This window comes from Puma concolor, unplaced genomic scaffold, assembly GCF_028749965.1.
Source record: "Puma concolor isolate L17-30 unplaced genomic scaffold, mPumCon1.1.hap2 unalloc_scaffold_11, whole genome shotgun sequence".
In the NCBI taxonomy this organism is placed as follows: domain Eukaryota; kingdom Metazoa; phylum Chordata; class Mammalia; order Carnivora; family Felidae; genus Puma; species Puma concolor.
The window spans coordinates 327,708-352,761 of record NW_028240136.1 but is presented as its reverse complement, the minus strand read 5'-3'; the positions used below and the strand labels follow the sequence as shown (position 1 = coordinate 352,761).

General features: G+C 46.7%; 1 protein-coding gene across 1 annotated transcript in view; it reads left to right on the top strand.

The window, feature by feature from the left end:
- The window catches only part of LOC147571710 (uncharacterized), a 107,274-nt gene that overhangs the window by 12,041 nt on the left and 70,179 nt on the right, over positions 1 to 25,054 (top strand). Inside the window, exons 3-4 of the mRNA XM_086696123.1 lie at positions 4,884 to 5,060; positions 5,192 to 5,645. Of these exons, the coding sequence (XP_086552249.1) occupies positions 4,884 to 5,060; positions 5,192 to 5,645 (631 nt within the window). The remainder of the gene's footprint in view (positions 1 to 4,883; positions 5,061 to 5,191; positions 5,646 to 25,054) is intronic.

Below are 25,054 nucleotides of genomic sequence, written 5' to 3'. Positions count from 1 at the left end.
GTTTCCTAAACACAAGACACTTCATCTTATTTTCTGCATTTTTACTTTATTAATAAATACTATAATGTATTTATTCTTCTTCTTAAATGGACTTTAAATTGATGTGCACCTTAAATGTTTTTCTCCTGAAGCCAAGTATTTGATGTGTCATTAATTTTTTCTGACACATATTAACATAAATATAAAATTATTTACAAAACATGTTTGGGTACCACCAAAAATCACCTCACCTACTACTTGTAGTCTGGGGGAGCCAAAATTGAGACCCACTTCACTTGTCTTGTAGTTTCCTTTCTCTTTTCAGAACAAGAGAATAAAATGTATCAAACCAGCGTGTTGCCCCAGCACGGCAAGGTGCTGGCCACATTTTGGCTTCTGTTGGAGAAAGTCATCCAGGGGACATGACCTTCAGTTGACCCCTGGGCTGGCAGTGGGCAATCGGAGGCTCATCACCCCCTCCCCTGTCCTTGCAATGTATATTCCAAACACTGTTCTGGCACGAGGAGTCTGCTTCAAGGATGCAGCCCTGAGAGAGCAAAGTGCTGCTGAGACCATCTGGACGATATACTACTGACCCCTATTGCGGGTTGTGTGTAATATAAACTTGTAAGATTCTGGCAGGCAGGTGGAGAGATCCACTTGCCTTGCAGGGCCCAGGGCAGGCCTTGTAAGTTCCCTTGCTTATCACCCCCACCATGCACCCATCTGGAGACGTCTGCCTCCTCCTTTGGTCTCTCCTTGCCCTCTGCATTTGGGAGTCCAGTTTTGATCTCCCCCAGCCCCCAGGCAGCTCTTAAGGTTTCCAACCAACAGCTTGTGTGCCATCTCTTTTCTTTTTTCGCAAGGCTAACAGTTGCTAAGAAACCTTTTTGAAACCCTAACAGTCACCCGATGAGGACTATTAAGAATCAATGCCTTCCGGTGAGGACCACGACACAGAGAGTCTAATTTGTGGAGTTGCATATAGACTGACGTGGGCTCCGAGTCCTGGTGAGTAAACCTCCTTTGTAACATCGCTCCTTCCCCTTAATACCTGGGGAGTATGGTTGCAGGTTCCTGGCAAATTGTGCTGCAGACTAACATAATGAAGCCTAGAGCCAACGAGATTCTTCCTTAGATACTAAAAGTGCCTGTGTTGTAAATAATAATGTCATCATCTATTTCATACAAAGCACTTTCCTGAAGAGCTGCATGTTAATTTCAGCACATTTGCAGGAATTCATTTGGGTAGTGGTGGGGGTGGTCTTTGATGATGATTTTTCATCTTCTATGAACTTGACAGGTGTCTCAATTAGGAAGTGAATAACCACCACCATCCCTTCACACACACACACACAGACACACACACACCGCACCCCTCCCCACCGGGAACCCTTACGGAAATGCTTTCTCAACCACATGTTCTAAATGGGGACATGTTGTCAATAATCACACTTCTATTAGGAGGCAGTGACTCTATTTACTGAGTTGACATACCCAGAGGAAAGTGGCTTTCTTCCTTTAGAGAGGAAAATGAACCTGATTCTCCCCCTTCTTGTACATATTTTTCAAAGGCTTGGGAAACGGGTGTGGGCAATGTTCCAGGCGGGAACAGCAAGGGAATTGGGTTTGGTTGACGTTCACAGGGATAGCAGGTTTAAAGTTTGGGATCTGGCAAATAAGCTACAAAGGGTCCTTCTATCAGGTTGGCTTCTTTCCCAAGCAGGCTCCCTGCACTCTCCTTGTGACAATCAGGGGGCAGTCTCTGTTAAGTAAAGCCTGGAATAGCAGCCAGAGTGAATCTCCCCTGAGGACTGGACTCAAATATTCTGGTGACAGGCAATATTTTACAGAGATCGGAGACAGATTCTAAAATGGACTTTTCTGTCTAGAGTTTGTCTCTTTTCACGAAGGTGTTTTTTTCTGTTTGTTTGTTTTGTTCTGTCTCTCTTGTTTAAAATCGAATTTAAATGTGTCTGAACAACCCCAACTCTGGCGGGAAGGTGTCTGTGACCTATCCTCCTACCAGGCCCTTGTCCTAGGCTCCCAGCCCTGATGCTTGCTGGGAGGTGCCAGCTGCTCGGTGGGGTGCAGTGGGGGTGGGCAGGCAGGAAAGCAGAGGTTAGGAGTCTGGCATTCTGCACCCAGCCCTGGCTTTCCCACTTGCTGACCATGTAACCTTGGGACAAAGACCTTAACCTCTCTGAGCCTCAGCCTCTTGGACCTAGGCAGGCCTGCTGGAAGGGTCCTTTCCAATTCTGATTTAGTGCCTAGAAATATCCCGATCCCTCTGTGTGGTCCTGACAGCAGAAACTCCATTGTTTGTCCCTGTTGTATGCATTTCTTTCCTCCCTTCGTTTCACACCAAAGGTCTTGCATAAGAGTTTAGTAAGTTCTTCAAAACAGCCTGTAAATAGTTTTTGGGTGTTTCTCATGCTTCTTGCTGCTGTAGGTGCTGGGAGATGCTGCAGGAGTGAAGGCCCCTTTCTGCCCTGGAGTTTACCGTTCAATGTGCGGAGATAGGCAAAAACCAAATACATAATGTAATGTCAGATGGACAGGGAGTCTGGAGGCCTATTTTAGGCAGGCACTATCTGCAGCGGTTACAACACAGACCCTGGACTCACATTTCTTGGGTCAAAAGCCAACCGTGTAGCATCCCTTGCTGCGGTACTGTGGGCATCTGGTTTCATCGCTTTGGGCCTCAGTCCCTCCCTCTGTTGTGTGGGCCTCGTAGTATCACCTAGAGATAGAGTTACAGGAGATCAGTCACTCCAGTGGTTTAGCAACTATTCCCAGATTGTCTGCGAGATGCTACATATGCTTTGAGCATCTGTGAAGAGATGACTTTAGAAAAGACAAGCTTAGTGGGTATATTGTAGGCATCAGATGTCAGCCGTCATTAGTTCTCACACCCCAATGCTTGTGTTTGTAGAGGCTCACACAGTGGTGGTGGGTGTGGGTCGACCCACATGCCACACTGCCATCTTTTGGGAACCTCGTTCCGATGGCTCTGATGCATTTAGACTAAACAATCTCACACCTTGTCCAGGTGGGTTTGGGACATCATACAGCCCGGGATTCAGTGAGTCTCCAAGGGCTGGCATACTCCTGGATATGCCGGGTCAGTGTCGGCCTGGTTCATTTTTTGCTGGAACAGGGTCATTCTGTGCTAGTCTTTCAGAAGACAGGAGGTGACATTCTTCCAAGAGAAGGCACAGTCAGCCAAACTCCCTGTCATTTTGAGAAAACTTGCAAAGGAGTTCAGTAACCACCTCCCCACCATGCTTTTTCGGTTAAAGAGAACCCACTATGTCATTTTATTGGTGGCCCAACTTTTGGGTGCTTTGAAAATGCCCGGAGAAGCCCCTGACTGAAGCCCAGTGGAGGGGAGGGTGGTGGAGACAACATTTCCCTGCCAACCCTCCAGGTGACTGCAAGGTGTATACTTAGTTAATGCAATGAAAAAAAAACAAAACAACAACAAACACACACAGGGGCGTGTGGAGATCTAAATTCAGTGTAGCAGCTTTGGTGCAAATCCTGTTTTGGGGGCTATTGGAGTCAAACTCAAGCAGAGGAAAGAAGTGGGATAAATGAGAGAGGGCCAACTGATTCCAGCTGGAATCACCTGAGTGGAGAGGGCAGATTTGGAAATGCTGAAGGGCAAGGACCAGAGGCTGGAAGCCCAGGAAGCAAGGCCGGACTGCACCACAACCGGTGAGATGTCTGGGGGGCTCCGTGAGCAAGGGGCCAGCCGACTCCAGAGACACACGCGCGAGCTCCAGATGCGGGAGGGTGGCTGAGGCTAGGTGTCCAGGCCTTGCGCTGCACTGGATCTGGGCGTGCGGTGTGCCCTCCTGTAGAACGCAGGGAAGGCCCCCGCGAGGTCTTAGAAGGACGCAAGTGGCAGGTCCTGGGGCCTGGGAGAGTCCCAAGGAAAGACCTTCAGGAACTTGGGATGTGCCCCTGCCTGGGCCTGGTCTGCTGCCTCTTCCTACCCCCTGGGCTTCTTTGACTTCAGTTCCTCCCAGGGCCCTCTCCCGGGGGTCCTTACCCTGGGGCCAGTGGCTTGCCACCGCGCCTTCCCAGCTCAGTCTTGGTCCTAGGCAAGTCCCAGGGAGTAGAACCACCCCGGACGCGCGCCTGGCTAGAGGGCTCAGTCGGGGAAGGGAAGGGCGAGACGGCCCGGGCACCATGGAGGGGCGATCCTGATCAGACTGTGTCTCAGTTTGCCTTGGAGTGGAAGCCACTTAGTCTGTCCCTACCTAGCCCCTGTGAATCCCCCCTTCCCTGGAGGGCAGATTCGAACCGCAGCTCCTGCGCACTCACGCCTGAAAAAGCCAGGGGCTGAGCCGCCTCTTCGCCCGGAACAGGTCTGAGCCGCGCCTCCCTCCCAGAGAGGGCGCGAGAGGTCCCGCAGCCATCCTCCACCTGCTGGAAACCCGAGCGGTGCCTTCAGCCCCAGAGGCTGTCGACGCTCCCGCCTCCCCGCCCGCTAGCCTAGCTCAGCTCTGCACCCCCGCCCCTCAACTCGCTCCCGCCAGCCCTGCCGACTCACCTCTTCCCCGCCCCCGCCTCTCGGGAGCTCGCGACCTTTCCACCCCTCGTTTCCCCCTCCCCCCTCCGCCTTTCCTCCTGCCCTCTCTTCATACCAAAAGCGTTGCTTGGCTCTCTCCTGGGGACTTAGCAAGCTGGAGAGCTGAGAGGGATCCTGAGAGCGGGCGCAGGGCGGCTAGTCCGGAGCCGCCGGCCTAGTCGAGGCACGGACCGACCCACTCTCCGCTGCTCTCCGGCCTCCGCCTCTCCCTGTAGGGGGCCGGAAGTGCACCCAGCGCTTGCCCCCACTCGTCCTCCCCCAGCCCGGCCAGGCGCGCTCCTCCCCGCCTGGCCCCTCCCCTTAGGCGCGCTGCGCGCGGCGCCGGGGAGGCGAACGCGGGCTGAGCCCAGCGCCGGGCCGCCCACCAGCGAGAGCCCCGCGCCTCTCCCTGCCTGTGCGGCTGGAGGCGGCTCGCAGCCCCCGGCAACAGCCTCGGCAGCTTCCGCCGCGCCTGGAGAGGCAGGCGGCCGGCCGAGCCCAGGCTGGGAGACATGATTCGTAGCGTCCTCCGGCTGCTCCTCGGCAGCTTCCTCACCGAGCTGTGCGCCCGCGTGTGCCCGGCGCAGGAGCGAGCGGGGCACGGGCAGCTGGCTCAGGTGGGCTGCGAGGTAGTGCTGGCGCGGGGAGGGGGGCGTGCAGCCGCTCTGGGGGCCGCCTCGGAAGAGGCCAGCGAGGGCGCGGGGGTCTGGGACGCGTCCCCTACCCGAGCGCCCACGCCGAACTTCTGCCGCGGCTACTTCGGTATCAGGGACCAGTGGGACCAGCCATTCAATTGTTCCTCGGGCGACTTCATCTTCTGCTGAGGGACTTGTGACTTGCGGTTTTGCTGCACATTTTAAGAAGCGGCGACTGAACCAGAGCACCTGCACCAACTCGGACATTCCGCTGTGGCTCAACACCCGCAAGCCCCCCGGGCGCAAGGACGGCCCCCTGCACCACCCCCACGAAGGACAAGACCAACCGGATCCTTTACATCATGTGCGGGGTGCTGGCCGTCACGCTTGTAGGCATCTTCACCAAGCTGGGGCTGGAGAAAGCGCACGGAGGCAAAGGAAGCCAAGTCCAGGTAGGCTGCCTCCCCTCCACCCAACTCCGTCGCCTCCCCTCCAGGCGCCGCTCTCCCTCCTCTTCCCTCTCCACCTTTCCTTGGGCAATGGCGCTCCCCCCACCCCTCCAGCCCCCATCTCCGCTGGCGGAGATCGCCTGAGCAGCCAATTTCGGCTCCAGGCGCGGAGAAGGGCGCTAGGCTCCGCACAGGTGTGGACTTGAGCGCGTGTGTGTATGTAGGGGGTGGTCTCTGCACCACCCCTCACCGTCTCGCTGCCCTTTCCCACCTAGGATTCAAGCGGATCTGAGACACACACAGGCCGGGAGCTCAGGGCCCCGGAGTCTTGGGTTTTGGCGAAGGGTCTACCTCTCGGATTCCAGATGCCAGCTTCTAGGTAAACAGGGCAGGCGGCCCGAAAAGGAAGGGCGGCACGTGTGAGGGAGGGTAGCAGTGTGTGCAGCCTGCAACTCGTAAAGGTCGCGAAAAAGAAGCGAGGGAGGTGGAGAGAGAGAGGGGAGGGCGAGAACAAAAGCCTTGCCTGGAGCGGCCTCTTCTCTCTCTCCCTGAGCTGTTAGGTTCCTGAAATTGGGACCTTGGTTGCCTTCCAGCCACCAGGACCCCTGCCCGCTTTCCGCTGTCGCCATTTCTCCCTGCTGGGGGCCAGGGCCTCCGCCCCGAGCTGCGCCCCTTGCAGGGGTTGGCGAGGACTCCAAGGGCGGGAGCCACCCTCCTACCCCACTGATTCCTCAACTTTCCGTCAACTTTCATTATGCAAGTCCTAGTGATGGCGAGTTGCAGCAGATGGGAGAAGGCATTTGGGGATTAATGGAGCGATTTTCTTTTTGCCTTTTAAAAAGTGTCTAAATTGATTCGCACAACCCAGTAACTTTGGAGGCAGAGAGGGCAGCCACCGGGAAGCGGCCCCCAGACGCGATGCAGGCCAGGGTTGGCAGGAGGTCTGGGCGGGCTGGGTTGGAGAGAGACTGGCGGTCTTGGAACAGCTGGATGGCTGGGCCCTAGCTAGCTGGATCTTGCCCAGTGTGGGCAATGGGGTTGCCATGTGTCCCCCCACACCCCCACACCCCTACACACAGACACACACCCTCCCCACACCTCCGGCGGGGGCCCATGTGTGCTCGTGTGGATGCAGGAGCTCGGTGCGTCTGTCTAAAAAATGTGAACAAAGAGACCCACCCAACATACGCGAAGGAATATGATCACCTCACTAGTAATTATTTTCTATTTATACGCAAAGTATCCGATGATTTTTTCCCCCCCAGAGGGTAGGGATTTGGGGCAAGAGGTGAGGAAATTCCTCTTGGTTTGGGTCAGCAGGGAGGTGTGGGTGGATGTTGGGGTCTTGAAGCACAAAAGTTAGCTTGGAGAGGATTCAGGAAACTCTGACCAAGTGAGAGAGTAACGCGCTGGCCCCGCCCACCTCCTGCACCTCCAAGATGCCCTGTCGCCAGCCCCACAGGCAGGAGTTTCACTTCCCCACAGTCCCTGCCAGTCCCTGTAGGTTCCTGGGGTCTGTGTTAAGGCGAAGGAAGAATATGGAGGCAGGACGATGGGTGTCGCCTTGGTAGGGAGAGAGTCCCCCAGGGATAGGTAGGCTGCCTTGCCGTTTCGTATTAATTCCTCTGCTGAAGTATCCACTGAGCCTTTCCCTTGCAAACCAGCGCTTCCAGGAGCCCTCCTGGGTGTTTGGGTGGGGGGTGAAGGAGGGTAGGAAAGGCAGGAGAAGGGGAGGTGGGAAGGTGGGAGCTGAGCTAAGGGTGGGCGGCTCCCTTTGGCCTGCAGATGGGGAAGGCGATGTGTGATCTTCAGGCTCTGCGTGATCTGGGTATTCCTGTTGAGACAGAGCTCCACCGCAGACCTGAGGGCTCAGGAGGGAATCTTATTCCTGTCTTGCCACCTTGCAGCTCTGTCTGGAGAAAGAATCCCCCCCAGCTTAGTTGGTTGCAGCCACTTCTTCAGGGACCACCAAAGCCCTGGTAGGGTGTTGAATATCGGGGCATGCACACCTCTGAAAGAGCCTGGACACAAGTCTCTCCGGGTACACAGTTTGGAAATTCCAGAATGCCATGGAAGTACATTCTCTTGAAGAGAAAGGATGGTTGATTTTTATTGGCAGTTTCCCAGGTGTAGTTTTCAACCCCAGCTGCTGTTTAGGACCACCTGGAGTGCTTTAAAAAACAAAACAAGGGGCGCCTGGGTGGCGCAGTCGGTTAAGCGTCCGACTTCAGCCAGGTCACGATCTCGCGGTCTGTGAGTTCGAGCCCCGCGTCGGGCTCTGGGCTGATGGCTCAGAGCCTGGAGCCTGTTTCCGATTCTGTGTCTCCCTCTCTCTCTGCCCCTCCCCCGTTCATGCTCTGTCTCTCTCTGTCCCAAAAATAAATAAACGTTGAAAAAAAAAAAAAAATAAAAAAAAAAAATAAATAAAAATAAAAAAAAATAAAAATAAAAAAAACAAAACAAAACAACCCTTTTGCTAGGGGCCGGCCCTAGGCAATTTAGATCACAATCTCTAGGGTTGCTGAGTCTTTGTACTTCTGTAAAGCTCTCTAGGCTTTCCAGTGTGTGGCCAGTTACTATTACTGAAAAGGAAAGAACATTTGCCAGGCACTGCACTAGAGGGGTGTGTGTGTGTGTGTGTACTTGAGTGCATGTGTGTGTAAACACTCCTTTAGTGTGCATGACCACCTTAGGAGACAGGTGCTATTAGTTCCCACTTATAGATGACAAAATCATGGCTCAGGTTGGGTGGCTTCTCCAAGGTCACCCAGTTAGTTATAAAACTGCAGTCCCCAGCCCCCTGATTTCAAGTGTGTTTTCAGTTTGAGTGAATATTGGGTGGGGGTGGGCAGCTTCCTAGAATGCATATTCTTGTGTTCTGTCCAGAAAGGGAAAGATTCCGGGTCAGCAAAGGTCTGGGATGAGCCCCAGAAATCCGCATGTGGCAGCCTCCCTGAATGGCTCCTCAAAAGTGGCCTTCATGTTTAAGGAAGAGTGTTCTTGAGTTTGGGACTATTTTACAGTCTTGGAATTGGATGCATTAATCCAATGCCACTCTCTTATTTGCATTTGGTTGTGTGTTTTCTGCACATATTTCTGCTTTGTGTATTTGTGTATTTGTGGTGCTGGGGGCTGCCCCCAAGACAGTTGAAATGCATGGTGCCCTGTGTATGCAATTAACCATTTCAAGTCCCAGCCACAGGTCAGGGGTACCCGGGTGGCATACACCCAGCTACCTGAGAGCTTCCGGGTGAAATTACCATCTCGGCCACAGCCTCTTAATTTATTTTGTCTTGGGCTGGCTGTGCGGGTCACTGAAATGAAGGGTTCATTCTCATTTCATCGGAAAGCAGCCCCACGTCACCAACTGCTCCTCGTGACCCGTGCAATTGTGGTATCCCAGAAGAGGCCTTCGTGATGTCAGTTTTCAGACCCAGAATCACGGGCTTGTCGGCTGCTCCTTTTTGGGCTGACTGGGACTTGAAAACGGGAAAGTTGCTAATTCCAGGACCTGTGGAATCCATGGGCATGCGGGGGTCTTGCCCATGATACAGGAAGATATTCAGAGACCCCCATCCATCAGCCACAGCAGCCTTATATTCTGCCACCATGTATCGGAACAAGTGACTGCAAACAGTGGCTGGCTGTGGTTACCCAGGGTAACCAGCTGTGGTTACTGGTTTGGTCTGCAAGGTATTGCTATATATGTATTTTCTTTTAATGTATGTTTATTTTTGAGAGAGAGAGAGAGAGACAGAGCATGAGCAGGGGAGGGGCAGAGGGAGAGACAGAGGGAGACACAGAATCTGAAACAGGCTCCAGGCTCTGAGCTGGCAGCACGGAGCCCAACACAGGGCTCGAACCCGGGAACGGAGAGATCATGACCTAGGCTGAAGTCAGAGGCCCAACCAACTGAGCCACCCAGGCACCACTATTTATGTATTCTTATTTTTAAGTTTCTCTCTCTCTCTCTCTTTTTTTACTGTGAAACATTTTACACATACAAAAGACAAAACTTGAAAGAAGGATAAAAATGTCTTTAGGGTTTTTCACTCCCGGTACGACTGCCATTGGGGCCGGCCCATTCTCGGTTGTGGGGGGCTGTTCTGTGCATCGTAGGGTGTCTGGCAGCCTGCTTCGACTCCCCCCACTAGGTGCCAGTAGCACCCCCCTTACAACCCAGCTGTGAGTTAAAAAAAAATGTCCTCAGTCATAGCCACATGTCATCTGGGGGTAGAATCACCCCCAGTTGAGAGTTACTAATCTAGGCCACGCAATTATGAGTATCTTGTCATATCTGCTTTAGCACCCACTCTGTATTTTCATTTGCCCTCTCCCTTTCTCCCTAAATACTTCAGCGTGGATCGCCTGAGAACAAGGACATTCTCCCACACAACACAATGCCAGGATCGCACTCAAGAAGAAGGACAGAAACTCTAATACCATCAAATAGCCAATCACGGTAACATTCTCCTGGTCAAGCCAGAAATGTCCTCTGGAGCTTGGGCTTCCAAACTCGGATCCAGTCAAGGCTTACTGCCTCTGGGCTGTAAAATTTCTTCAGTGTCTGTCATGTATTGTGTTTGAAACCCAACTTAGAACCAAGGAGATTTCACATAGAAATCCCAATTTCTGACTTCTCTTGAGAAATTGGTAGAACTGACAACACCCGACATGCATTTTCCCAGGGAAGCTGTTGGTTGCCTCCCGGGGGTGACTTCCCTCTTTAGGAAGCTCTCAGGTTCTCCTCCGTCTCCACCCCCACCCAGTTCCCTTGGTGCTGGTCCCTGCAGTGCCTGGAGACGCAGTCAGGCCGACCTCAAGTCAGATGGCCGGAGATTCCATCCAGCCTGGCCACTTAAGAGTTGTGTGGCCTTGGGAAAGTGACTTCACCTCTCTGAGTTTTAGGTTCTTGTCTGTAAATTGCGACCATGGTGATCCCTATGTCGTAGGCTTGTGTGAGGGTTTCACTGAGACTGGGCTTGGGAGGCCCTTAGCACAGGACCTCTTTATGGTCACTGCTCAGCAACTTTTACCCCTTTGCCATCACCCTTATTATTGGCATTTTCTACCCCTGACCTGCCAAAGGGGTAAATGTTGTAGTCTGAAACTCGGTACCTAGCTCTGGCTCTGTTATATGTTTTTAGCTGTGTGACATTGGTCAAGGCTCCTAAGTCCTTCAAGGTTAAGCAGCGGAGGGTGACAGGTTCAGAATAGGAGAGAAGACCCAGGTATGGCCACATTGAATGCCTTGCAAAGTGTTGGCCTGGGTGATATTAAAGAACCCTTGTCCAGCCTGCTATTTTGCTGTGAGCTTGGGTATAAATTCTCCTTTAATTTCAGGTCCTGCCCCACTGAGGCAGGCCTTAGGACATTGTGCCTTTGAAGAGGCACAGATTGCTTTCCGTGAGGATGAACAAGGCCCTGGGGAGTGGAGGAGTCAGGCTTCCAACCCGGACAGTCTGAGGCCAGAGCACAGGTCCTTGACCACTAGGCTGCATGGCCTTTGAGCGGACACGTGCAGGACTTACATGCTTTCAGATCACAAAGAAGTGCTTACGGTTCTGCAAATGGCAACACATGCAGGGAGGCCGGTTCAAGGAGCCGCTGGAAGATCAAGACCAGGAGTGTTTCCTGCATCTGCCCCTGGCAGGGCCAGTGCCCTTTGAGGAGGCATTGATGAGAAATGACCTTGGGGGCAGGAATGCCTGTATGAAGCTCCATACACTTGAGGCCAGGAGGGAACACATGCCATTGTTTTGCCCACCTTCAAACGGAATCAGAAATCCAAGTGGCACATTACACAGCACAGTGTCCCGGGTGCTTTTCAAACATGCTTCAGACGAGCTGGAGTCCCTTCTATTTATTTTTTTTATTTTTATTTTTTGGGAGTCTCTTTTAAAGAAGTGGCCTCAGATGATAAATGTCTTCCCTTCTTTGGCCTCTTCTCTCTTCTTCCTGCTTCCCCTTTATCCCGCATGTCTGTGGTTACCTTCTGGCTTTCACCAGCTCCCCAGCTTGGAGAAACCCTTGCAGGCACATCTCGTTGCCCATGGAGTAGTCTCTCTATGTCTTTCTTCATGGCAGGTTACTTCTCTTTGGGCAATGGAGTCCTTGCATTTTAGCAGTCACCTTCAGTGGGGCATACGTTACACGATAAAAGGCACACATTTTAAGTTTAAGTGTGGTTTGAGGAGCTTTGCCTGTACCTGTGTAACCACCGCTCCAGAAAGTTACCTCCTTCCCACAACCCGTGCGTTCTTGAAAGACTAAAAGATGCTTCTGATACAAGAGGAAATGCTCTGGAATCCTAGTCAAGTGTTTAAATGTCAGAACACAGTTTAGACCTCGGGACTCCTGGAAGCTTTGAAGCAAGATGAGGAGGTTCTGAGCTCTGTTTGGGAATGTTGGGGTCTTTTATTTGCTCACTGTAATTGGAAAGTGATGGAACGCCGTATTCTCTTTTTGTTCCTCAACTATGCCAAGCTCATTGCTACCTTGGAGCTGTTGTATTGGCTTGGCTCGAATTCTCTTCCATCAGACCTCACATGCTGGCTTCCTCGCCATTGAGGTCTCCGCTCCAGTGTCGCCTTCTCTGAGAAGCCATCCCTGAAGACGCAGGCTCAGTTACCGCAGCCTCCCCCCCACCCCCACCCACTCCAGCCCATCGCTTGGTGTTACTTGCTTCATTTCACATTACAGCCTAAAATTAACTTATTAATTTCCTGGTTTGCTACTTGATTATGTGTCTCTTTACATTACTGTCCACAGTGCCTAGAGCAGCATCTGGCACAGAGGAATTCTGGTTTCTGACATCCCAGTTTACAAAAGAAAGTATCTCTTTTATTCACTCTTTATTCATTCATTCATTCATTCACCCATTCACATATTCATTTAATAGGTATTTATTGAGCACCTATGGCATACCTAGCACTGTTTTGAGAGCTATAATAGTGACAGTACAGACACAATCCCTGCACTCAAAGAACTAACACTCAAATGGCTCGAGACAAGTAACACACAAGTAAAGCTTGAAAGAAATTGACACTAAATGGAACCTTATGAAATTGTTAATATTCAATCATCTTTGACGGTTAAAATGGCAATGTTTCAACCTGATTGTTCTGAACTGGGACAAGTGATATCAAGGAAAAGTATAGTTTCTTTAGTGAGGTACCTGTATTAGGGTTCCCCAGAGAAACAGGACCTATAGGAGATATCAATATCTATATGTATATCTACCTATATCTAGATATATACATATACATATAGAGAGAGAGATAGAGATACATTATGTGCACTTGCCATTAGGAAATCTGAAATCAGCAGAACTGACACCCCAGTTTGAAGGCTGTCAGGCAGGAAAATTCCCTTTTACTCAAGAGAGGGTCAGCCTTTTGGTCTGTACATGCCTTCAACTGATTAGACAAGGCCCACCCGAATGATGGAGCACAATGTACTCAGTCTCTTGACTGTCAATGGTCATCTTATGCAAACGCACATTCTCAGATGCATCCAGAATGACCTTTGACCAAATATTTGGGCACCCTGTGGCCCAGTCAAGTGGACACTTAAAAGTTACCATCATAGTTCTTTTAGGAACTTACTACTCAGAGTGTGTCCTGTGGAGCAGCCTCATTTTCATGACCTGGGAGCTTGAGCAGAAGAATCTCATGCCCTGCCACAGACTTAGTGAAATAGAATCTGCATTTTATCAAGGCCCCTAGGTAGCATGAATGCACATTGTTTGAGAAGCACCCAAACTATGTGCCCCAAATAGATGGCAAATCCTTGGGAATTTGGTTTATAGCGCATAGTTGGTGATTTCCACTGTCTTATTTATGAAGCTTTTTGGATACATGTTTTAACATGTTTTTTAGTATGTACCCTAATCCATACACATTTGTTGTACTAATAAGTATGTGCGTATACCGGTGAACAGTTATTAGGTACATTATAAGGCATACATCAAAACGAATTTTAAGCTGAGCTGAAGGTGCAGTAAGTATTATTTTAAAATTTGTTGGTAAGCACGGTGATGTCACACGATCATTAGCTAACATCAAAGCATGATGTATGTTGAGGATGAAACTTACCATTAATAAACAGTCCATATTTTGAATATTTTTCATGAGAGTTTTGATTATTCTTGGCTGACTTTGCTTTGATCTTGATAGAACATCATTGTTTGTAACCTTGTGACAAGCTAGCTGTTGAAGAGAAGGGGAGAGTCGACGCAATTGTTTTCTTGTGCTTCCTCTCTCAGTGTTTTCTTCAGCCTGCGGTTTTGTTATGGGGTGGGGAGGGGTGGTTTAAGCCATGTGCCTGCTTATTGATGGTTAGCCTCCCTAACCCTAGATAATGTATCTGCATATTTCCTTTAGGGGGGCACATAGCTGTGATATGGGCAACGTACCCCAGTGAGCTCACACATGGCTCTGATAAGGAAGGCATTTCTTGTTGGATGAACCCCAGGGGCAGGGGGTTCTTCTGCCCACTGTGGTTACATGGCACCCACCTGTCAGGGTCTGAGGCAGAGACTAGAGCATGGACTTGGAGGTCCCGTAGATTTGGGTCCAAACTCATGGGCTCTGCCTCGTACCAATGGTGTGACCTTGGGCAAAGTACATATCCTCTCCCTCCTTCCACAGAAAGTGGTGGTGTTACTATCTCATTCCTTGGATTGCCATGTACAGTAAATGAAATACCGCTTGTAAAACCACTGGCACAGTTCCAAGGGCAGCAGCAACAACAAACAAAATACACACACCTTGTCTCCCCTAGTGTCGTGTTGTGATACTCTGCTACAAACCTGCCTTTGTCCGTGGAACTCTAGTGAGGCACATGGTCAGACTAGGCTTCATCAAAGCGTTACTGCTCCAAGACAAGTTTAGGGGCGCGGTGGCTTTTCTTCTTTTTCTTTGTAAGGACAGAGACTCTGTGTCCCAATCTGTGACTTGGGTTGGAGCCATTTGAGATCCTCACTGCAGTGACAGCCTGCTGGTAATGTGAGATCCTAACAGCTTGTGTTAATCCTGGAGACAGGAGGTGAGGACAAGGGAGGCTCTTGAGTGTGGCCCCCCCTAACGTCTCCATGCACCTCGCTGCCATCTTTCTTGGGGCTGAAGGACAGGAGATTCTAACTCTTCTGAGCTTCCCTTCTCTTTAGGGGAGCTGGTACAAGTAAGCTGATTTCCAAGCAGGAAAGGGCAAAACAGGCTGAGAACTGTTAGGGGCTACAGTGTTCTAGAACCACCTCTAGGAATGTTCACCAGGGGAGAGAACCTTCAGAAGTGTGCAGAGTTGGAGCACATTGCCTTTCTCTTGATCCCACAAAATCAAGCTGACCAACCCTGTAAGGAGGGGGAGTCCCTTAGCATCCACAAGAGTCTTGGTAACAGCTTTGCAAATCCCGTGATTATATTTGCTGAAGGGTGTCCATCAAAGAGGGCGTCCTCTCTGTATCTGAGCATTTCCTTCTACAAAGTCCATTCTATTTTGAGAAGCCAGTGCTAGGAAAAAGCTTGGCGTCTCCTAAGGAGCTTGAATGATCTCATGGCAAACCTACAGAGAATGATGTAACTGGTCACCCTAACCTTTGGTGACCAACAAACACAACCAAATTCAAACCTGCTTTGATCCTTATCTCCTGCTCTCTGGTTTCCATTTTGCCCGCATCTTGCTATATGCCTGGACTGTGTCAGGATCTTTTACGTTCCAGTGAAAGAAATCTTTTTTTTTCAATATATGAAGTTTATTGTCAAATTGGTTTCCATACAACACCCAGTGCTCATCCCAAAAGCTGCCCTCCTCAATACCCATCACCCACCCTCCCCTCCCTCTCACCCCCCATCAACCCTCAGTTTGTTCTCAGTTTTTAAGAGTCTCTTATGCTTTGGCTCTCTTCCACTCTAACCTCTTTTTTTTTTTCCTTCCCCTCCCCCATGGGTTTCTGTTAAGTTTCTCAGGATCCACATAAGAGTGAAACCATATGGTATCTGTCTTTCTCTGTATGGCTTATTTCACTTAGCATCACACTCTCCAGTTCCATCCATGTTGCTACAAAGGGCCATATTTCATTCTTTCTCATGGCCACGTAGTAGTCCATTGTGTATGTAAACCACAATTTCTTTATCCATTCTTCAGTTGATGGACATTTAGGCTCTTTCCATAATTTGGCTATTGTTGGGAGTGCTGCTATAAACATTGGGGTACAAGTGCCCCTATGCATCAGCACTCCTGTATCCCTTGGGTAAATTCCTAGCAGTGCTATTGCTGGGTCATAGGGTAGGTCTGTTTTTAATTTTCTGAGGAACCTCCACACTGTTTTCCAGAGTGGCTGCACCAATTTGCATTCCCACCAACATTGCAAAAGGCTTCCCGTTTCTCCACATCCTCTCCAGCATCTATAGTCTCCTGATTTGTTCATTTTGGCCACTCTGACTGGCATGAGGTGATATCTGAGTGTGGTTTTGATTTGTATTTCCCTGATGAGGAGCGACGTTGAGCATCTTTTCCTGTGCCTGTTGGCCATCCGGATGTCTTCTTTAGAGAAGTGTCAATTCATGTTTCCTGCCCATTTCTTCACTGGATTATTTGTTTTTCGGGTGTGGAGTTTGGTGAGCTCTTTATAGATTTTGGATACTAGCCCTTTGTCCGATATGTCATTTGCAGATATCTTTTCCCATTCCGTTGGTTGCCTTTTAGTTTTGTTGGTTGTTTCCTTTGCTGTGCAGAAGCTTTTTATCTTCATGAGGTCCCAGTAGTTCATTTTTGCTTTTAATTCCCTTGCCTTTGGGGATGTGTCAAGTAAGAAATTGCTACGGCTGAGGTCAGAGAGGTCTTTTCCTGCTTTCTCCTCTAGGGTTTGGATGGTTTCCTGTCTCACATTCAGGTCCTTTATCCATTTTGAGTTTATTTTTGTGAATGGTGTGAGAAAGTGGTCTAGTTTCAATCTTCTGCATGTTGCTGTCCAGTTCTCCCAGCACCATTTGTTAAAGAGACTGTCTTTTTTCCATTGGATATTCTTTCCTGCTTCATCAAAGATTAGTTGGCCATCCGTTTGTGGGTCTAGTTCTGGGGTTTCTGTTCTATTCCATTGGTCTATGTGTCTGTTTTTGTGCCAATACCATGCTGTCTTGATGATTACAGCTTTGTAGTAGAGGCTAAAGTCTGGGATTGTGATGCCTCCTGCTTTGGTCGTCTTCTTCAAAATTACTTTGGCTATTCGGGGCCTTTTGTGGTTCCATATGAATTTCAGGATTGCTTGTTCTAGTTTCGAGAAGAATGCTGGTGCAATTTTGATTGGGATTGCAATGAATGTGTAGATAGCTTTGGGCAAAGAGAGAGATTCAGTGGACCACGTCACTGACCTTCAGACATCGCTGGGTCTCAACAGGTATTCTCAGAGCCCCTTTTCTCCATCTCTAGATTTTGTGTGCTTCCTTCATCTTAATTTAAAAACAAACTTTTTTAAATGTTTATTTATTGTGTGTGTGTGTGTGTGTGTGTGTGTGTGTGTGACAGAGAGAGAGAGAGAGAGAGAGAGAAAGAGAGAGAGAGAGAGAGAGAGAGAGAGAGAGCGCATGAGCAGGGGAAGGGCAGAGAGAGAGAGGGAGATACAGAATCGGAAGCAGGCTCCAGGCTCCCAACTGCCAGCCCAGAGCCGCATACAGGCCTTGAACCTGAGAACTGCGAGATCATGACCTGAGTCCGAGTCAAATGCTTAACCCACAGAGCCACGCAGGAGCCCTCTCATCCTAATTTTAAGATAGGCTTTTTGCCTGGGCTGGCAGCCCTAATGCAGCATGTCCTTAACTTGTAGACCCCAGAGAGTGGGACAGCTGTAGTTCTCCACAAGGTTGGAAGAAACCTTAGAGAGGTCTGTGATTGGTCTCGGATAGCATGCCGGTCCCTGCACCAATCACGTTGGCCAGGCCGAGTGGTGCTCTGACAGATCACTCTGGGATCACATATTCACTGCCGGCCGTGGGAAGAGTCAAGTACATCCAAATCTCACAGACAGTACAGGACCCCCTTCCAGCAGGTGTGTTTGTGTACATGGTGTATTTGAGGGGGAGTTCTTCAAAAGACAAGTTTGTAAACAGACAACAACCATAATGAAAAACCCTCCACGCCCCTGATTCTAATCTGTATTGTTCCTGGTTTGGGTGTATGATTGTTTCTATCTACTTGGCTGCCTCAAACCCTTCGTGAGATGCGGTGGAATAAGTAAATGATAAGATGTGTAACATGACTGAAAAGACACATCAGCGCATCTCTCCTTACAAAAGGAGGGTGGGGTCGGCAGAGAGAGCCGTCGGCCAACCTAGTACCAAACTGAGCTGTGGAATGAGCTGCCAGTGGAAAGCTTATCTAGGACCTCCTTCAGACTTCCATTCCGTGATGCGTGTGCTTGTTTAAACAATGACCCCACCTCCATTCGTGGATGTTGAAGAGGGACTCATGATAAAGCAAATACCATTTCCCAGATTGAGAACCAAAGCGGACAAGGAAGACACCAGCCCAGGTTTCACATCTCAGAATTCTCGGTTTGGTTTTTGCCATTCTCTCTTCTTCCTCTTTTACAGGGTCTCTCAGCCTTGACTTTTTTTTTTTTTAATGTTTGTTTATTTTTGAGAGTCAGAGGGGGTAGGGAGGGGCAGAGAGAGAGAGAGAGAGACGAGACAGAGGATCCAAAGCAGTCTCTAAGCTGTCAGCCGAGAGCCTGATGCAGGGCTCGGACTCACGAAGCATCAGATCATGACCTGAGGCGAAGTCGGATGCTCAACTCACTGAGCCACCCAGGGGCCCTGACCCTTTGGACATCTTAAGCCAGATAATTCTTTGTTGTGGGAGCTGCCCTGTACATTGTACAGGGTTTAGCAACATCCTTAACCTCTATCCACTAGATGCCAGTTACACACCCACTCCCCAATTATGACAACTAAAAATGTCTCCAGAAATTGTCAGATGTCCGTGGGGGTCAGGGTTGGGCGGGGGGCAAAGCCATCCTGATTGAACCCAATACTCCATTAGAATGTGGCTTCTGAGAGAAGGGAACATATGTGACTTGGCCACTGTTGAATGCCTCTACCTAGCACATTGTCTGGAACTTAGTAAGTGCTCCATGAATATATATTTTTTTCCCAGTAAATCTTTGTTGACTGAATGAACTGGCCCACTTTGAATTCGTGTCTAGGTGCTCTTGGCCTCCAAGCAGCCACATTTCTTCGTGTTAAGGGAACCAAAATCAGCAATTTGTGTAAAGTCTTACCTTGTTTCAGGTGTATGACAAACAATAAACGTTAGCTCCTGGCATTACCGTGATTATGACCATCTCCTTCCTGGAGTGGTGCTTAGCCCCAAGCCATGTGGTTATTTTGCGCTGAAAATCATCACTGTTTCTTGAACCACAGGTAGGGACTCAGTTGAACTACTGGAGAATGGGAGAGCAGCAGACATCAAGGGGGTGTCTGAAGGACTTTTGGGGGAGTTCTCTGTGAAATGACATCGCCATGGGCTTTTCTTAGAGCCGGAGGTCTTTTACTAGAGAGCAAGTGCGGAACTTAAACGGTTTCTTATTTTGGAAGAGCATTGTACTCTCTGAGCCTGGTGTTTGGAAGTTGTAGGACCTTTTTCAGTGTCAACATGCCTGGGGAGCCGCCCTGGCCTGACGTCCCCAGAAGCTGACTCTGAGACAAGGATTTGAGGGCAAGTCATGTTTTTAGGAGGGGATCCCAGAAAACAGTTAAGTGTTTCAAGGTAACAAGGTAGGGAAGCCAATGTGTCAGGCCACTTACCACCGGGGTGACTGGAGCTGGGGTCCTGCTGGGGACTCGGAGAGCAGGACGTGCCTTCAGAGTCATTGCATCTGAGAGGCAGGGAAGGTGGGGAGTTGAGCCATCACGTTCTAGTTCAGCACTGGTCAAGGGCTGCTTCCAGAGGCACTGATGCTCTGGCACTTCTGGGTTGCCTTGCGTGGGAACCAAGCATGTTCTCCAAACAGGGCGAAAGTTACCAGGCAGAAGGTCGCAGGTGTTTGCAGCTGGTGGCACTGGCTGGAGGGGTGGGTGCTGACAGGTTGCTGGCAAGGCACTGGCAATATCTGCTGTGGGACATTGGGTGGACAGGGGTGATGGTGCTAAAATCCTACAGCATATAAAGGAGACCCTCACAAGGAAGCATCATCTCACCCTGAATAGACATCCCTCTGGGAAACATGATTAATGAAAATGGGTATTTCCTTTCTCCTCTGGATTCCGGCAAGAAAGAACCATTTCTGTTGTTTCCTTTTATAAAAACAGTAACTGTTATTTTTTTCCTGGTTATTAATGGCATAGTTGCTCCGTGTAGAAAATGCAGAGTACAAGAAGAAAGTCCCTGAAACACATACAACTTACTGCATCTCCTTTTTATTCCCTTTATAGGCAGTAGAAGTCATGGCTAGAAAAAAACGGAGTTGAAAGGCAGTCTTGGGTTCAAACCAAAGTCCAAAACTTACTAGCTGTGTGGCCTCGAACAAGCTAGTTAATGTCTCTAAGCCTTTGTTTCCCCAACTGAAAAATGGGGATAATGATATAGGGTTGTTTTGAGAATTAAACGAGATAGTTTAGAGAGTATTTGGTTTATAAGTAAGCACTCATCAAATAGGGTATCTCCTTTTAGAAATGAGAATAATATCAGCTCGTCTTTATGAATTAAAATTCTTCATATTCTCTTTCCGTGTTTTGTGTTTTGTTTTGTTTAGAATTATTTCATTAGTCTGTTCTTAAGACTTAAAACTTTTCACAAAGTTTTTTAATTTTAAGTTATTTAAATTTAATATTTAAATAATATTTAAATTTAAATATTTAAATTTAATATTTAAAATTAGGTGTTTTAATTTTAAGTTATTAAAATTAAGTTAATTTTAATTTTTAAGTTATTTTATTTATTTATTTTTAAAGTTTTTATTTTATTTTGATTTTATTTTTTATTTTTTAAAATTTACATCCAAATTAGTTAGCAAATAGTGAAACAATGATTTCACAAAGTTTTTTAATTTTATTTAAATTTAATATTTAAATAATATTTAAATTTAAATATTTAAATTTAATATTTAAAATTAGGTATTTTAATTTTAAGTTATTAAAATTAAGTTAATTTTAATTTTTAAGTTATTTTATTTATTTATTTTTAAAGTTTTTATTTTATTTTGATTTTATTTTTTATTTTTTAAAATTTACATCCAAATTAGTTAGCAAATAGTGAAACAATGATTTCACAAAGTTTTTTAATTTTATTTAAATTTAATATTTAAATAATATTTAAATTTAATATTTAAAATTAAGTATTTTAATTTTAAGTTATTAAAATTAAGTTAATTTTAATTTTTAAGTTATTTTATTTATTTATTTTTAAAGTTTTTATTTTATTTTGATTTTATTTTTTATTTTTTAAAATTTACATCCAAATTAGTTAGCATATAGTGAAACAATGATTTCAGGAGTAGATTCCTTAATGCCCCTTACCCATTTAGCCCATCCCCCCTCCCACAACCCCTCCAGGAACCCTCAGTTTGTTCTCCATATTTATGAGTCTCTTCTCCCCTCCCTGTTTTTATAGTATTTTTGTTTCCCTTCCCTTATGTTCATCTGTTTTGTCTCTTTAAGCCCTCATATGAGTGAAATCATATGATTTTTGTCTTTCTCTAATTTCACTTAGCATAATACCCTCCAGTTCCATCCACATAGTTGCAAATGGCAAGATTTCATTCTTTTTGATTGCCGGGTAATACTCCATTGTATATATATACACCACATCTTCTTTATCCGTTCATCCGTCGATGGACATTTGGGCTCTTTCCATACTTTGGCTATTGTGGAAGTGCTGCTATAAACATGGGGGTGCATGTGTCCCTTCGAAACAGCACACCTGTATCCCTTATCTAAATGCCTAGTAGTGCAATTGCTGGGTCGTAAGGTAGTTCTATTTTTAGTTTTTTGAGGAACCTCCATACTGTTTTCCAGAGTGGCTGCACCAGCTTGCATTCCCACCAATGATGCCAAAGAGATCCTCTTTCTCCGCATCCTCACCAACATCTGTTGTTGCCTGGGTTGCTAATGTTAGCCATTCTGACAGGTATAAGGTGGTATCTCATTGTGGTTTTGATTTGTATTTCCCTGATGATGAGTGATGTTGAGCATTTTTTCATGTGTCGGTTGGCCATATGGATTTCTTTAGAGAAGTGTCTATTCATGTCTTGTGTCCATTTCTTCACTGGATTATTGGTTTTGGGGTGTTGAGTTTAATAAGTTCTTTATAGATTTTGGATACTACCCCTTTATCTGATATTTCATCTGCAAAGATCTTCTCACATTCTGTCGGTTGCCTTTTAGTTTTGCTGATTGTTTCCTTCGCTGTGCAGAAGCTTTTTATTTTGATGAGGTCCCGTAGTTCATTTTTGCTTTTGTTTCCCTTGCCTCCGGAGATGTGTTGAATAAGAAGTTGCTGTGGACAAGATCAAAGAGGTTTTTGCCTGCTTTCTCCTTGAGGATTTTGATGGCTTCCTGTCTTACATTGAGGTCTTTCATCCACTTTGAGTTTATTTTTGTGTATGGTGTAAGAAAGTGGTCCAGGTTCATTCTTCTGCATGTCGCTGTCCAGTTTTCCCAGCACCACTTGCTGAAGAGACTGTCTTTATTCCACAGGATATTCTTTCCTGCTTTGTCAAAGGTTAGTTACCCATACTTTGTAGGTCCATTTCTGGGTTGTCTGTTCTTGTGCCAGTACCTTACTGTCTTGATGATTACAGCTTTGTAGTATAGCTTGAAGTCTGGGATTGTGATGCCTCCAGCTTTGGTTTTGTTTTTCAAGATCGCTTTGGGGATTTGGGGTCTTTTCTGGTTCCATACACATTGTAGGATTCTTTGTTCTAGCTCTGTGAAGAATGCTGGTGTTACTTTGATAAGGATTGCATTGAATATGTAAATTGCTTTGGGTAGTATCAACATTTTAACAACATTTGTTCTTCCTCTCCAGGAGCATGGAATCTTTTTCCATTTTTTTTGGTGTCTTCTTCAATTTCTTTCATAAGATTTCTATAGTTTTCAGTGTATAGATTTTTCACCTCTTTGGTTAGATTTATTCCTAGGTATTTTATGGGTTTTTTTGCAACTGTAAATGGGATCAATTCCTTGATTTCTCTTTCTTTCACTTTATTGTTGGTGTATAGGAATGCAACCAATTTTTGTGCATTGATTTTATATACTGCAACTTTGCTGAATTCATGAATCAATTTTAGCAGTTTTTTGGTGAAATATTTTGGGTTTTCCATATAGAGTATCATGTCATCTGTGAAGAATGAAAGTTTGACCTCCTCCTGGCCAATTTGGATGCCTTTTATTTCTTTGTGTTGTCTGATTGCAGAGGCTAACACTTCCAATACTACGTTGAATAACAGTGGCAAGAGTGGACATCCCTTTCTTGTTCCTGACCTTAGGGGGAAAGCTGTCAGTTTTTCCCCATTGAGGATGATATTAGTGTTGGGTCATTCATATGTAGCTTTTATGATCTCGAGGTATGCTCCTTCTATCCCTGCTTTCTTGAAGGTTTTTATCAAGAAAGGATGCTGTGTTTTGTCAAATGCTTTCTCTGCATCTATTGAGAGGATCATATGGTTCTCGTCCTTTCTTTTATTGATGTGATGAATCACAACGATTGTTTTGCAGATATTGAACCAGTCCTGCCTCCCAGGTATAAATCCCACTTGGTCGTGGTGAATAATTTTTTCAATGTATTGTTGGATCCAGTTGGCTAATATCTTGTTGAGGATTTTTGCATCCATGTTCATCAAGGAAATTGGTCTATAGTTCTCCTTTTCAGTGGGGTCTCTGTCTGGTTTTGGAATCAAGGTAATGCTGGCTTCATAGAAAGAGTTTGGAAGTTTTCCTTCCATTTCTATTTTTTGGAACACCTCCAAGAGAATAGGTGTTAACTCTTCCTTAAATGTTTGGTAGAATTCCCCTGGAAAGCCATTTGGCCCTGGACTCTTGTTTTTGGGGAGATTTTTGATTACTAATTCGATTTCCTTACTGGTTATGGGTTGGTTCAAATTTTCTATTTCTTCCTGTTTCAGTTTTGGTAGTGTATTTGTTTCTAGGAATTTGTCCATTTCTTCCAGATTGCCCATTTTATTGGCATATAATTGCTCATAATATTCTCCTAATTATTGTTTTTATTTCTGTTGTGTTGGTTGTGATCTCTCCTCTTTCATTCTTGATTTTACTTATTTGGGTCCTTTCCTTTTTCTTCTTGATCAAACTGGCTAGTGGTTTATCAATTTTGCTAATTCTTTCAAAGAACCGGCTTCTGGTTTCATTGATCTGTTGTACTGTTTTTTTGGTTTCGATAGCATTAATTTCTGCTGTAATCTTTATTATTTCCTGTCTTTTGCTTGTTGTGGGTTTTATTTGCTGTTCTTTTTCCAGCTCCTTAAGGCCTAAGGTTAGGTTGTGTATCTGAGATCTTTCTTCCTTCTTTAGGAAGGCCTGGATTGCTATATACTTTCCTCTTATGGCCATCTTTGCTGCGTCCCAGAGATTTGGGGTTATGGTGCTATCATTTTCATTGACTTCCATATACTTTTTAATTTCCTCCTTAAGTGCTTCATTAGCCCATTCATTCTTTAGTAGGATGTTCTTCAGTCTCCAAGTATTTGTTACCTTTCCAAATTTTTTTGTGTGGTTGATTTCGAGTTTCATAGCATTGTGGTCTGAAAATATGCACACTATGATCTCGATCTTTTTCTACTTACTTAGGGCTGATTCGTGTCCCAGTATATGATCTATTCTGGAGAATGTTCCATGTGCACTGGAAAAGAATGTATATTCTGCTGCTTTAGGATGAAATGTTCTGAATCTATCTGTTAAGTCCATCTGGTCCAGTGTGTCATTCAAAGCCATTGTTTCCTTGTTGATTTTTTGATTGGATGATCTGTCCCTTGCTGTGAGTGGGGTATTGAAGTCTCCTACTATTATGGTATTACTATCGATCAGTTTCTTTATGTTTGTGATTAATTGATTTATATATTTGGGTGCTGCCACATTTGGTGCATAAATGTTTACAATTGTTAGGTCTTCTTGGTGGATAGACCCCTTGATTATGATATAATGCCCTTCTGCATCTCTTGACACAATCTTTATTTAAAAAAAAATTTTTTTTTAACGTTTATTTATTTTTGAGATAGAGAGAGACAGAGCATGAACGGGGGAGGGTCAGAGAGAGGGAGACACAGAATCCGAAACAGGCTCCAGGCTCTGAGCTGTCAGCACAGAGCCCGACACGGGGCTCGAACTCACAGACCGTGAGATCATGACCTGAGCTGAAGTCAGACGCTCAACCGACTGAGCCACCCAGGCGCCCCACAATCT